The sequence below is a fragment of the Rhineura floridana genome, chromosome 4, assembly GCF_030035675.1.
Source record: "Rhineura floridana isolate rRhiFlo1 chromosome 4, rRhiFlo1.hap2, whole genome shotgun sequence".
Taxonomy (NCBI): Eukaryota; Metazoa; Chordata; class Lepidosauria; order Squamata; family Rhineuridae; genus Rhineura; species Rhineura floridana.
In genome coordinates this window covers 210,704,609-210,715,127 of record NC_084483.1, presented here as the reverse complement: position 1 = coordinate 210,715,127, position 10,519 = coordinate 210,704,609, and the positions used below count along the sequence as shown (strand labels likewise).

The window sequence follows — 10,519 nt, the reverse complement described above, 5'->3', positions numbered from 1 at the left end:
AACGTGCCAAGTCAAACTGAGGCAGGGAGGGGGAGACCACAAGCAAAGAGCAAACTAGTTTCCTTCCTCTCCACTGATGTTGCATGTTTCCCTCTAGCTTTTCATATTAAAAAGATATAATCGGGGGGGGGCAGCTGGAGGAAGTTGCTTCAAAGAGGAACGAGTAGAAAGGGACAAAACAGCATCGGCATCATTCATACATATGTATGCACGCACACTGATGGCAACCTACACAGCCAAAACAAGAGGGAGGCATCAACTCCCCCGGCTGCAAAAGACACCAACCCAAAACAGCCCAATGAGGACTAAGCATGCTCAGTGGCCACAGAATGCTGAGAAACTGTTGGGGGGGGTGGAGGGGGAGAAGGCATGGCTCGGTAGCTGGCTGGAACCCGGAACAGGGGAGGGGTTGCATAGCAATATTTTGATGCAGGTCCCACCGGTATATTCCCATGGTGAACTCCTCAGCTGATGGGTGCTGCCAGGATTGTAGCCAAAACACAAGATGGGGGGTTTCAGCCGGCTTCAGGAAACACCAAGATTTGCAGAAGTTCAAAAAATAACCCAAGGGGAAACTCCCCCCCAAAAGAGCATGATCAGTGACCCCAGAATGCTGTTTGCCTGTTGCTGGGTGGTGATGGTGGGGGAACGGAATGGAGTATCCTGAAAGGCAGCACTGCTAACACGCTGGCACCCTGACCAGGAGGACACTTCACTGCAACACTTTGCTACAGGTCCCACTTTTCGTCTCTGGTGTGTTTGTGCCATCTATTGCATGCTGGAGAGTCAGGGTGTAGGGAACTATATTGAAAGTATCCTTTGGCCAATGAGCAGGGGGTCCCCACTCCCCAAAATGAGGATGACGCCCCTGTGATGTTCCTGTATTAATGTATATATGGTAAGTGCTGTTTGTATAGGAGATACATGGTAAGTGGAATGAAAGAGGAGGGGGGAGTAAATGGGCAGTAGAATGCTGGATGATTGGCTGAGTGTTTAGAATAGCTGAGAGTATAAATGGAAGGATGACAGTTAAATCTGGGTGGACGTGAGTGGGTTGTTTTGGTGGGTTTTTGAGAGGAGATTGTGTGGAGAGTTGGTGGATGTGAGGAGAGTGTGGAGTTCGGATTAATACTAAGACAAGTACCAGAAATAGATGAAACCATATGCTTATGTGCCTTTATAAAGTAATCTTGTTATCTCTGTTATTTAATAAAAACTATATTTGGTTTACCGAAGGCCTGATACTTGGCTGGGGTTATACAGACCAGAAGGGAGGGCAAGGTGCTTACCAAGGCTGAAGGGAAACTGTAACAATTGGTGGCAGCGGTGAAGGGAAGAATATAACACCACAAGTATTCAGAGCAAACCAGGATCGTATGCTTTATATATAAAGATCAAAGGGATTGGGGACAGCTTAAGCACTCAGTCACAGAGGTAACCTGATAGAGAGACTCAGGCAGAGTCTCTGGGAATACTGGTTATAGGACGTGACTGGTGGTGCTGCCTAGCAGGGGGATCTGTTGAGATCTGTGCTAGAGTGGGGAGAGAAACCATAAAAAAGGACAGTCCGGACTGGTGGAGTCCCTGGTGGTGCCTAGTGACAGGCAGTAACCACGAGCAGGTAGGAACCTGACAGGGAGAGCCAGGGAAGGGCGTCACAGCCCCCTCCTCTCAGATAAGAGGTGAAGGATACCAGTGACCCTGCAGGCTGTGCTCCCTTCATGCAGCCCACAGAACCAAATGGATCTTCCTTTGCAAACCCAGAAAACTGGCTTCAGGGACAGCCCAAAAGTCTAGTGAATCGGAAGCACTTCCTGCGGCACTGGGCCCGGACACCCTTTCCTGAGAACTAGCCACGACTGTGCCAGAACGGTCTTGCGCGTGTGAATTTCTGAGCTGTGATGAGAGTCTTTTGCAGGCAGCCATACAGCTTTCCCCATCTGGTGGCCTCTAGATGTTTTGTACCACAAACCCATCAGCCCCACCCAGCACAGGTAGAGAGTCCTCCCTCGCACCTTCAGAGGAAGGCAGGGTGCATGCAGAAGGCCCCGGCCACAGCCCAACCGCAGCAGCATCGCCAGGCAGGGCTGGGCAGACTCCCTGCCTAAAGCCCTGGAGGGCCGCTGCTGCCAGTCCGTGTAGAACAGCCTTTCCCAACCAGTGTGCCTCCAGATGTTGTTGGACCACAACTCCCATCAGCCTCAGCCAGCATCGCCAATGGTTAGGAAAGATGGGAATTGTGGTCCAACAACATCTGGAGGCACACCGGTTGGGAAAGGCTGGGCTAGACAGTACTGAGCTAGATGGACCAATGGCCTATGTTCCCCCTTCACTACCAGCCTGTGGCAGCTCCTATTTTCCTGGGGCAGGAAGGCAGGCATGTCCAGCTGGGGGTGGGATGGGGTAGCTAATTGTGCCCCCTGCTGCAGTGTTTGTTTAACAAATCACTTCCCATTAAAAACATCAACGGCAAAAACAATTTTAAATCATAGAATAGTAGAGTTGGAAGGGGCCTCTAAGGCCATCCAGTCCAGCCTCCTGCTCAATGCAGGAATCAAAATTAAAGCATCCCCAACAGACGGCTGTCCAGCTGACTCTTGAAGGCCTCCAGTGGCATTCAAAATCCACTACAGATCCTTATATTCTTAGGAATGTGGATAAAGCCTGGCTGCTGGATCAGGCGAAAGGGCCCCCCGCCTAGTCCACCCCCCTCTTCTCCCAGTGGCCAACGAGATGCCTCTTCCGAGAAGGCCACAAGCAGGCAAACCCGCTTGCCACACTTGCTCTTAGCCTGTTCCTTCGGCCCAGAGTCCCCTTCACACCCTAAGCTCAGCCCCAGTTCCTACTTTGTGGCCTCAGGGTCCCACACGACCACGTCTGCGTCGGCCCCGGGGATGATGCGGCCCTTGCGTGGGTACATGTTGTAGATCTTAGCAGCGTTCGAGCTGGTGATGGCCACGAAGCGGTTCTCATCCATTTTGCCCCCCACCTGCAATGGGCACAGAGGGAGAGGCCTGAGTCCCTGCCACGTCCTGCTCCGGCTGGCCGAGGGGCAGGGAGGGAGGGCGAGGGAGCCCACTGCGCTCTTCGGAAGAGGGGATTGCAACATGTTGGCCAAACGGCACCCCTTTCCCAGGAGGCATTCCTCCCTTTTTGCCATCCCAGCTTGGTCTGCTGCCCCTGGAATGGCATCCCCACCCCCCACCCCCACCCCCAACCCAGTGCCTGCAGTGGAGTTCCCCTCCCACGTGGGATGTTATGTGGGTCTTTTGGGGGGGTGCCTCTAGACGGTGCTGAAAGGAGCCCCAAACGCTGGGGGGCTGGGGACAGACCTGGGAGCATGAGCACCCTCCCAGCGCTCAGCCTGATACCCACTGAGGACAGGTGGCTGCTGGTGGGCTGGGCTGGGGGCCAACGGCAGGGGTGGGGTGGCCGAGGAGCGCCAAGATGGCCACGTTGGTGGCTGTGGTGAAGCCAGGGCAGCAGAGAGCTGCTGAGAGACCCCTGCCCAGCCCACCGCCCCCGCCATTCCTTCTCCTGCTGGGAGCCAAGCAGGTCATGGGAGGGTGGGCCGGCTGGCTCCGTCCATCCACTGGGCCCCCAAGTGTCTCTGGCTGACCCTTCAGCCCTCCCCCCGAGGGAAACCTCCAGCACCCCAGTCCAGCCGCCACACTTCCGGGGGGGCTGCACAGCTGCTTGGGGGGCCCAGGAGGGCTGAGGTGCTGGAGACCCCTCTCAGTAGCAGCTGTGCAGGGCACATTACGGACCGGGGGGGGCAATGCAATGCAAAGCAAGGTTGGTCCTCCTTTCCCCACTGCTGACTGAGGCAATGGGTGGGGCCTGCATGTGTCATGTTTCCAGTCTAGATATTGCAAAAGGGGCAGGGGGGCCTCCTCCTCCTGCTCCCTCCCCCCTCCCCTCCCCTCCCCTCTCCTTCCCACTGTCATGTACCACTCCGCGTTCCCAGATGACGGCCATGCGATCCTGCACCCCGCTGACGCCGTGGGGGATTTTGGTGAAGTCCTCCTTGCCCATGGCCTTCTGCTTGGTGGTGAACGGCCGGTGATCAGAGGCCACGACATTCATGGTGTCACTGCAGGGAGGGGTAAGCAGAAGGGAGTGTATGTGTGTGTGTGTGTGGAAGATAGTCTCTGCTTCCTTCCAGGCACCTCTGCTGCCTCCCCCCACCTTGCTTGCCTCTGGGCCTTCCCGTTGGGGACACCCTCCTCCTTTCCCTGTGCCCGTCGAGGGTGGCTCCGGTGCCAAATCTCCCTCCCCAGCCCCTCCCAGGGCGGAGGACATGGTCCACAGCTCTGCCCCGAAAGCCCCCTTACTTGGCCAGCAGGCTCATGAGGTAGGTGGAGGTGTTGGTGTCCAGCCGCAAGGGGGGCACCGTGACGTAGGCCGCTGCGTGAGACCAGTCCTGGTGGTAGTAGTGCAAGCCCGTCAGAGCCGCGTGGGCCGTCGTCGTCTCTGCATACACCACCTTCCCTGCGGGAGCCGGAGCAGAAGGTCTCAGGCCTCGCCACACAGTGGGTCATGGGTGGATCCTTGGGGCTCAAAGCCAGACTGACAGAGCCCTCCACCTCAGATGGGCTAAATGTGCCATGGGGAGATGCTGAGTCTTGGGGGCGGAGCCTTCTCTGTCTGACACTGCTGGAGAAGCAGCCAGGTGTGTGCACATCTGGGATGCTCTTGCCAGGGGGGCACGTGAGGAGCCAGGGCAGCCAGCAACTCTCCCAGAACAGACACCCCAGCAGATGGCGGGTGGGGGGTGGCACCCTCCTAGCCATGGCAAGCTTAAATAGGGGGGGCATTAGGGCCCAACGCAGTGGTAGAAAAAAGACAACGTTGGGATAGGAGATGGGTCCCAATCTTTCCTCCCCGTTGCCATGAGGACATTTTGCCCTGCAGGGTGCTCTGGACTCCCACCCTCCAGACCCAGGGAACTCCTCTCACCTTGCATCTTGGCCGTGGCGATGACATCTCCGGCCGACATGCTGGAGACGTTGACCAGGTAGACAGGGCAGTGAGTCTGCCGGGGGAGAGGAAGGGGGAAAGGGCATCTGGCTGAGTTGGGAGTGCGGGGCAGGGGAAGCAGCAGTCCCCCCCCAGGTCCTCCCTGCCCTCTCACGAGGCGGTTGATGACTAAAGGAAAATGGGGGCTGAGGCCTCTTGGGAGATGGCAAAGGGAGCCCCCCCAGCAAGAAGGCCCAGCCTGAATCCCCTGCAAAAGGAAGGGTGGGCCCAGGGGCACGGCTGGGGGCTGCTCACCCGGTTAGCGATGGTGATGACCCGATGCGTGGCTTCAGCCTCCAGCTGTGATGTGAGAGAGAGAGAGAGAATGCAGACGGGAGGTCCCAGCAATGCTGCTGGCGCTGGCCGTCTTGGAGCCTGTGCTTGGCCTCGCCACCAGGCAGCAGCGCCCGCAGGGGCCTCTAGAACAACTCCCCATCCTCATCCCAGCAGTGACCGACTCCTCCAGGCTCGGCTCAGGGAGTGGCCACCAGCCACGGCATGACACACGGAGGGGGCAAGCATCTGCCCCAGGGGAGCCCGTGGGCATGGCACCATTCATTCTGCCCCTCTCAGCTATGGGTGGTGGGTCCAGCAGCTAAGGACGGCACCGGTGCCCCCCCCCCAGCTACCAATGGCCACAGTTATACTCCCTCTGCGGGCCGACCATGGAGGCTCCACCAGGCAGCGCCCACCAGTCTTCAAGGCTTGCACGCACAGCAAGGTCCCTCACAGACGTCACTGCTGTCCTTCCAGGCTGGAAAGGCTGCCGCTGCTTCCACCCTCCTATGGCTGCTCTCCCAGGGCCAGGAGAGGCACGGAAGGGGCCCCGCCCTCCCCTGAAGCCAGCCTCTGCCAGGAGGCGACCGGTTCCCCCAAGACCCTGCAGATCTCCCCCTTATCTGTTGGGGTTGGAAGGAATGGAGCTGGGGGGGACGGACATCCACTGCAGCCTGCACAAGCTCAGGTGATGGGGGAGGGAGAGGCAACTCCAGGCAAGGTGAGTGCGTCCCCCCATGGGGGGCAATCTCCTTCCGACACGGGCACCCTTACCTCCTCCGGCCGGCTGATCTCAATCCCTTCTGGACCGGTGATGCCCAGGTCCAGGGCCTCCCTGGCCCCCTGCAGTGAGAACCAGAAGAGGAAGTCAGTCTGCGGCTGGGGAGGTGCCTCCCTTCTTCTGGTCCTGGTCACTTTGAGGGCAAGCAAAAGCTCAACTGGCATGGAATATTTATACCTTTTAAAACCAACTGCACAATCTGGACTCAGAAGATAAAAAAGGCAATGCCACCCCCCACCCCATCAGACGCTTTCCATCCATGCTTGTGGGCCAAGGGGCGACCCTCCTTCCAGTTTAATGATGAGGGCGTGACTGACTGCCACAGGGTTGTGATTTCTGATGGGAAACTGCCACCTATGGGAACCTCCCCAAGTGTGGCAAGAGCATCCCAGGGCACGTGGTCCTGAGGCTGAGCACAGGCGCCTCTAGGGCCGGGGTGGGCCAGAAGTGGAGGAGACGCCCTCTAGAAAGCACTAGGGAAAGGAACGCGCTGTCTGACATTAAAAGGAATCCTTAATGAGGTAGGCCGAGAACTTAGAACGGCATTGTTAACACCAGTGAGGCCTGGAATAGCAGGGAGCTGGAGGTTTTGTACTAGACATTGCAATGATATATGGACATCCAGAATGCAGCTTCTCTGACCACATTAACATATTATAAAAGATGTAAACAAGGACAGAGTTAATAGATTTATTGAAAGTTTGCTTATAAACTGTTGGAACTCAAAATTGCACAGCAGCATTCAAGTGGTTGTTTTGTTTAAGAGGTTGGTTTAAAGTGAAGAGTTCCGAAATACTGACGATTTCCTGGTATCTCCTGGAATGGAATGATTGTTTTTAACAATAAAAAAGGCTGAGTGGACCATGTGAGGGAATCCACCAGGAGCCCATCCAACATTGGCAGAGCGGACCATGGAGGTGCCTCCATCTCCCTTTGGAAGTCACCAAAAGCAGGCAGCTTATTGATGGGTTGTTGTTATGGGCCTCCAAGTCGACTACGACTTACGGCGACCCTACGAATCAGTGACCTCCAAGAGCAGCTGTCATGAACCACCCTGCTCAGATCTTGTAAGTTCAATTGATGAGTGGACTGGTTTAATTTTAAAAACATCTCACCTATATTTTCAAAAAGGAACTCAAGGCAACAAACCTTATTCCAACCCGCATCATAAGACCAAAGCATTAACAGCTCCCCAAACTGGAGGCACCCCAAACAGTAGATCAGGTGGGAACCAGGCAGGGGAGGGGTGCAGGTCTAACCCACATTCAGATAGAAAGGGGGCACGTGTGTGTGTGTGTATGTAAAGATTCCTCTCCAAACTTATTAAAAGGAAACAGCCCAGAGGGCAGGGGGTGAGCACCTCAACAGCTTATTTGTTAAATGGTATTATGTGTGTTTGTATTATGGTTTTACTGTATATTTTTAGAACATTTGATGTTGTTGTTTTATCCTTCTGTACGCCCCTTAGAAATATTTTTATATAAAAAGTGTATAGAAACAGCCTAAATAAATGATAAAGCCCCTCTGCAAGCCCCCCCCTCCCCTGGGGAGCAAGGGTGCTCTTCCCAGAGGTGGCCCTGTTGGGCCCTGTCGGCCCTCCCCGGAACAGAGCATCTCACCTCAGCCACCAGCTCGCCATTCTCAGCGTGGACACGGGCAATGGCCCCAATGTCCTTGCAAGCGCAGAAGACCTGGTAGAGCTCACTGTCTCTCAGCATGTACAAGTCCTTGTAGGTCATGAACATCTGGAAGGAGTTGATGCCCTTCTCCCGCACCAAGGTCTCCATCTCCGCCTTCACCTGGGGCACAGGGAGGGGCACCGGCATTATTCACCATGCGTGACTTTATGGGAGACCACCAGACGTAAGGACCCCACCCACCTACACAAAAAGACACTGGCAGCGACGGCATGTGGATGCCACAAGCTGAAACCAGAGGGCCAAAGCCCTGAGCTGGACCTTGAGATCTTAGCAGCACATGCCCCCTTGCTGTCCAAAGCAGCCAACACTCTAAAAGAAAAAGTTGTGCCCTGGACAGGTGGCCTTCTGCCCAGGGTTCCATGTGACAAGAATCTCATGCAAACATTGATGCAAAATCCTGATGACTGGAAGGAAACGGTCAGCTTCTAGCCCCTCCTGTTCACAGTGGTATCTTTGGGGAGCACACCGCTGCACACAGGCTTGGCCCCATTCCCTCCTCTCTGGTTACCACCTCTCAAGGGACCTGCGGTCCTCTCCTAGAGTTTTCCCCACATGGCAACATCTACCGCCTTTGGTTGTTTCCAGCTTTCTTTTGCGGCTTGGATCACTCGCTCGGGTCACCTGGAACAGGTTGCTCTGGTGTCCTGTGCCTGGTCCTGCCTTTGGCAGAGGGCAGTTCGGCCCTGCAAAGTCTGTACCGAGGGGCCGTCCACTGCAGTCCTTGCCCCGGGCTCTGGGAGTGCTTGGCTCTGGCTGCCAATGGTGTGCCTTTCACTGGGTGCTGTGAAGGCCACAAGAACACACTTCTGTGACAAATGAGCGGCTTGGCTTCTGGCTCAGTGGCCGTTCCCCTCTCCACGTCCAGCCTGAGCACCTGCAGGGCCGATGCAGGATGCAGCTCTCTTCCATCACAGGCACCAGAGAGAGAAGCTGCGGCGTTGCCGGGTTGTTCAGCCCTCCCAAGGTGCCACACGGGCCAGGAGCAGAGCGAGCCTAGGCAGTGGCAGCCACTGTGTGGCTGACAAGGCGCTGAGCGCTCACAAGATCCGTGCCAGAGGCATGGCTTTCTTTCATCCTGCCATGGCCCACAAGGCCTTCCGCAGAGTAATACTGAGTGCAAGTGAATATAAAGTGTCTTGAGCCACTAAATGCCACACTTGGCAAGCCCTTAAGGACTCACTGAATGCCACTCAGCCCAAAGCAGATAAACGGGAGGCTGACTGAGAGAGGGGGATCTGGGGCAAACAGGGCTTCATCCTTTCCCCACCAGCCACTCACGGGGGCGGAGTGGGATAAGTGGTACTGTGGGATAAGTGGCACCATGGATGAGTTCCTTTTCCAGAGCAGAGATAGGGGACATCTGTGGCCCTCCACATATTACTGGGCTCCAGCCCCCGTCCACACCCTGATCCCTGGCCACGCTGGCTGCTGGGAGTTGGAGTCCAACAACCTCCCAAGGGCCACAGATGTTCAACACTCCTGGGCAGAGGGTGAGCACTCCATGGAAACAGAACTGCAAGGGGAACAGGGCAAAGTGGAAGAGGCGGCGGCTCTGGGTTTTAAAAAAAGAAAGTTCTGGGAAAACCAGGATTGAGGCGGGAGAGGGAAACTGCCGAGCAAGACAGCCAGATGCCAGGCAGGAGGAGCAGAAAACAAGCACAAGGCAGTGGCCTTGGTGGAGGTGGTGGCAGAGGGGCCTGGCCGAAACCAGGGGGCTGGAGAAGGGAGGAAGCCTCAAGGGGGAAGAGACAGAGGGGAGGCCAGGAAGATGAGAAAGAACCTGCAAATTGACCCCAAGCTTCAGCTGCACTGGCAGGCAGGCGGGATGCTCATGAAATTTATTTATTTATTCGATTTATATTCTGTTTTTCCTCCCAAAGGAGCCCTGGATGGCTTGTATCATATTTGCCAATTTCTGTATGAAACAGGCTGCAAACTAGTTTGAGGGCCAGTTATCCAATGACTGTAATGATCCTCAGTATTCACCTCCAGAAGATGCTTGCGTGAGTCTGCAGAAGTCCAGTGCAGGAGAGCACCAGCCTCTTGGGAAGGGAGGGGTGGTGGGGATGGCGCCTCGGAGCCCCTGGCTGAACTTCAGGGTGCAAAGGGGCACAGGGACCTCAAGCCATTCAGGCATGCATAAGCCACAGACAGCACCTTGAGAGGCCACTTACCCGTCTGGCTCAAGGACGAGAGGGACGCTACTGAGGAAGTGAGGAGATGAAGCCCTCCTGGATGTGCCGTTTCCATTTCCCTGCCCAGGACTCCTTTTTAGAACGGCTTGAGTTTGAGGCACCCAGCGATGCCTGCAGCCGTTGAAGAGCAGCCTGATTCTACCCAGAAGCAGGGCGACATCCTTTGGGCCACGCTGGCACAGCAGCAGCTCTGCCTTTATGGCCAAAGGTGCTCAAGGCCCCCACAAAGCCCCTTCCTGCTCAGGCCAAGAGACAAATGGGCAAGGCCAACCCGAACTGAGCCCCTGGGTGCGGCCTCCTGCGTCCCCATGCACTTCTGGCTTGGGTGAGGCTTGGCAAATCCCCAAGGTGGACCTCCCACATCTGAGCCCTTGGTGCCACATCAGACAGACCCAGAGGGAAGCAAGGCATCAAAGCACAGGCAGGTTCATATGTTGGCTCCTCCAAAAATACTGATTCATCACTGATGCATTTGCCATCCTGGACTCCTTTGGAAGGAAGAGCCGGGGGAGGCAGCAATAATATACACAAAACATGCTTCCTTGTCT

At 56.0% G+C, this 10,519-nt stretch overlaps 1 protein-coding gene across 3 annotated transcripts in view; it reads right to left on the bottom strand.

Annotated features, from left to right (window-relative positions):
• Window positions 1–2,819: 2,819 nt before the first annotated feature.
• Window positions 2,820–10,519, bottom strand: part of DPYSL5 (dihydropyrimidinase like 5) — a 44,965-nt gene continuing 37,265 nt past the window's right edge. For all 3 annotated transcript variants that reach the window (XM_061625923.1, XM_061625924.1, XM_061625922.1), the window contains 7 exons: window positions 7,696–7,875; window positions 6,070–6,138; window positions 5,275–5,319; window positions 4,960–5,035; window positions 4,335–4,491; window positions 3,952–4,093; window positions 2,820–2,989 (listed from right to left, as the gene is read on the bottom strand). In XM_061625923.1, the coding sequence (XP_061481907.1) occupies window positions 2,843–2,989; window positions 3,952–4,093; window positions 4,335–4,491; window positions 4,960–5,035; window positions 5,275–5,319; window positions 6,070–6,138; window positions 7,696–7,875 (816 nt within the window). In that variant the 3' untranslated portion in view covers window positions 2,820–2,842. The remainder of the gene's footprint in view (window positions 2,990–3,951; window positions 4,094–4,334; window positions 4,492–4,959; window positions 5,036–5,274; window positions 5,320–6,069; window positions 6,139–7,695; window positions 7,876–10,519) is intronic.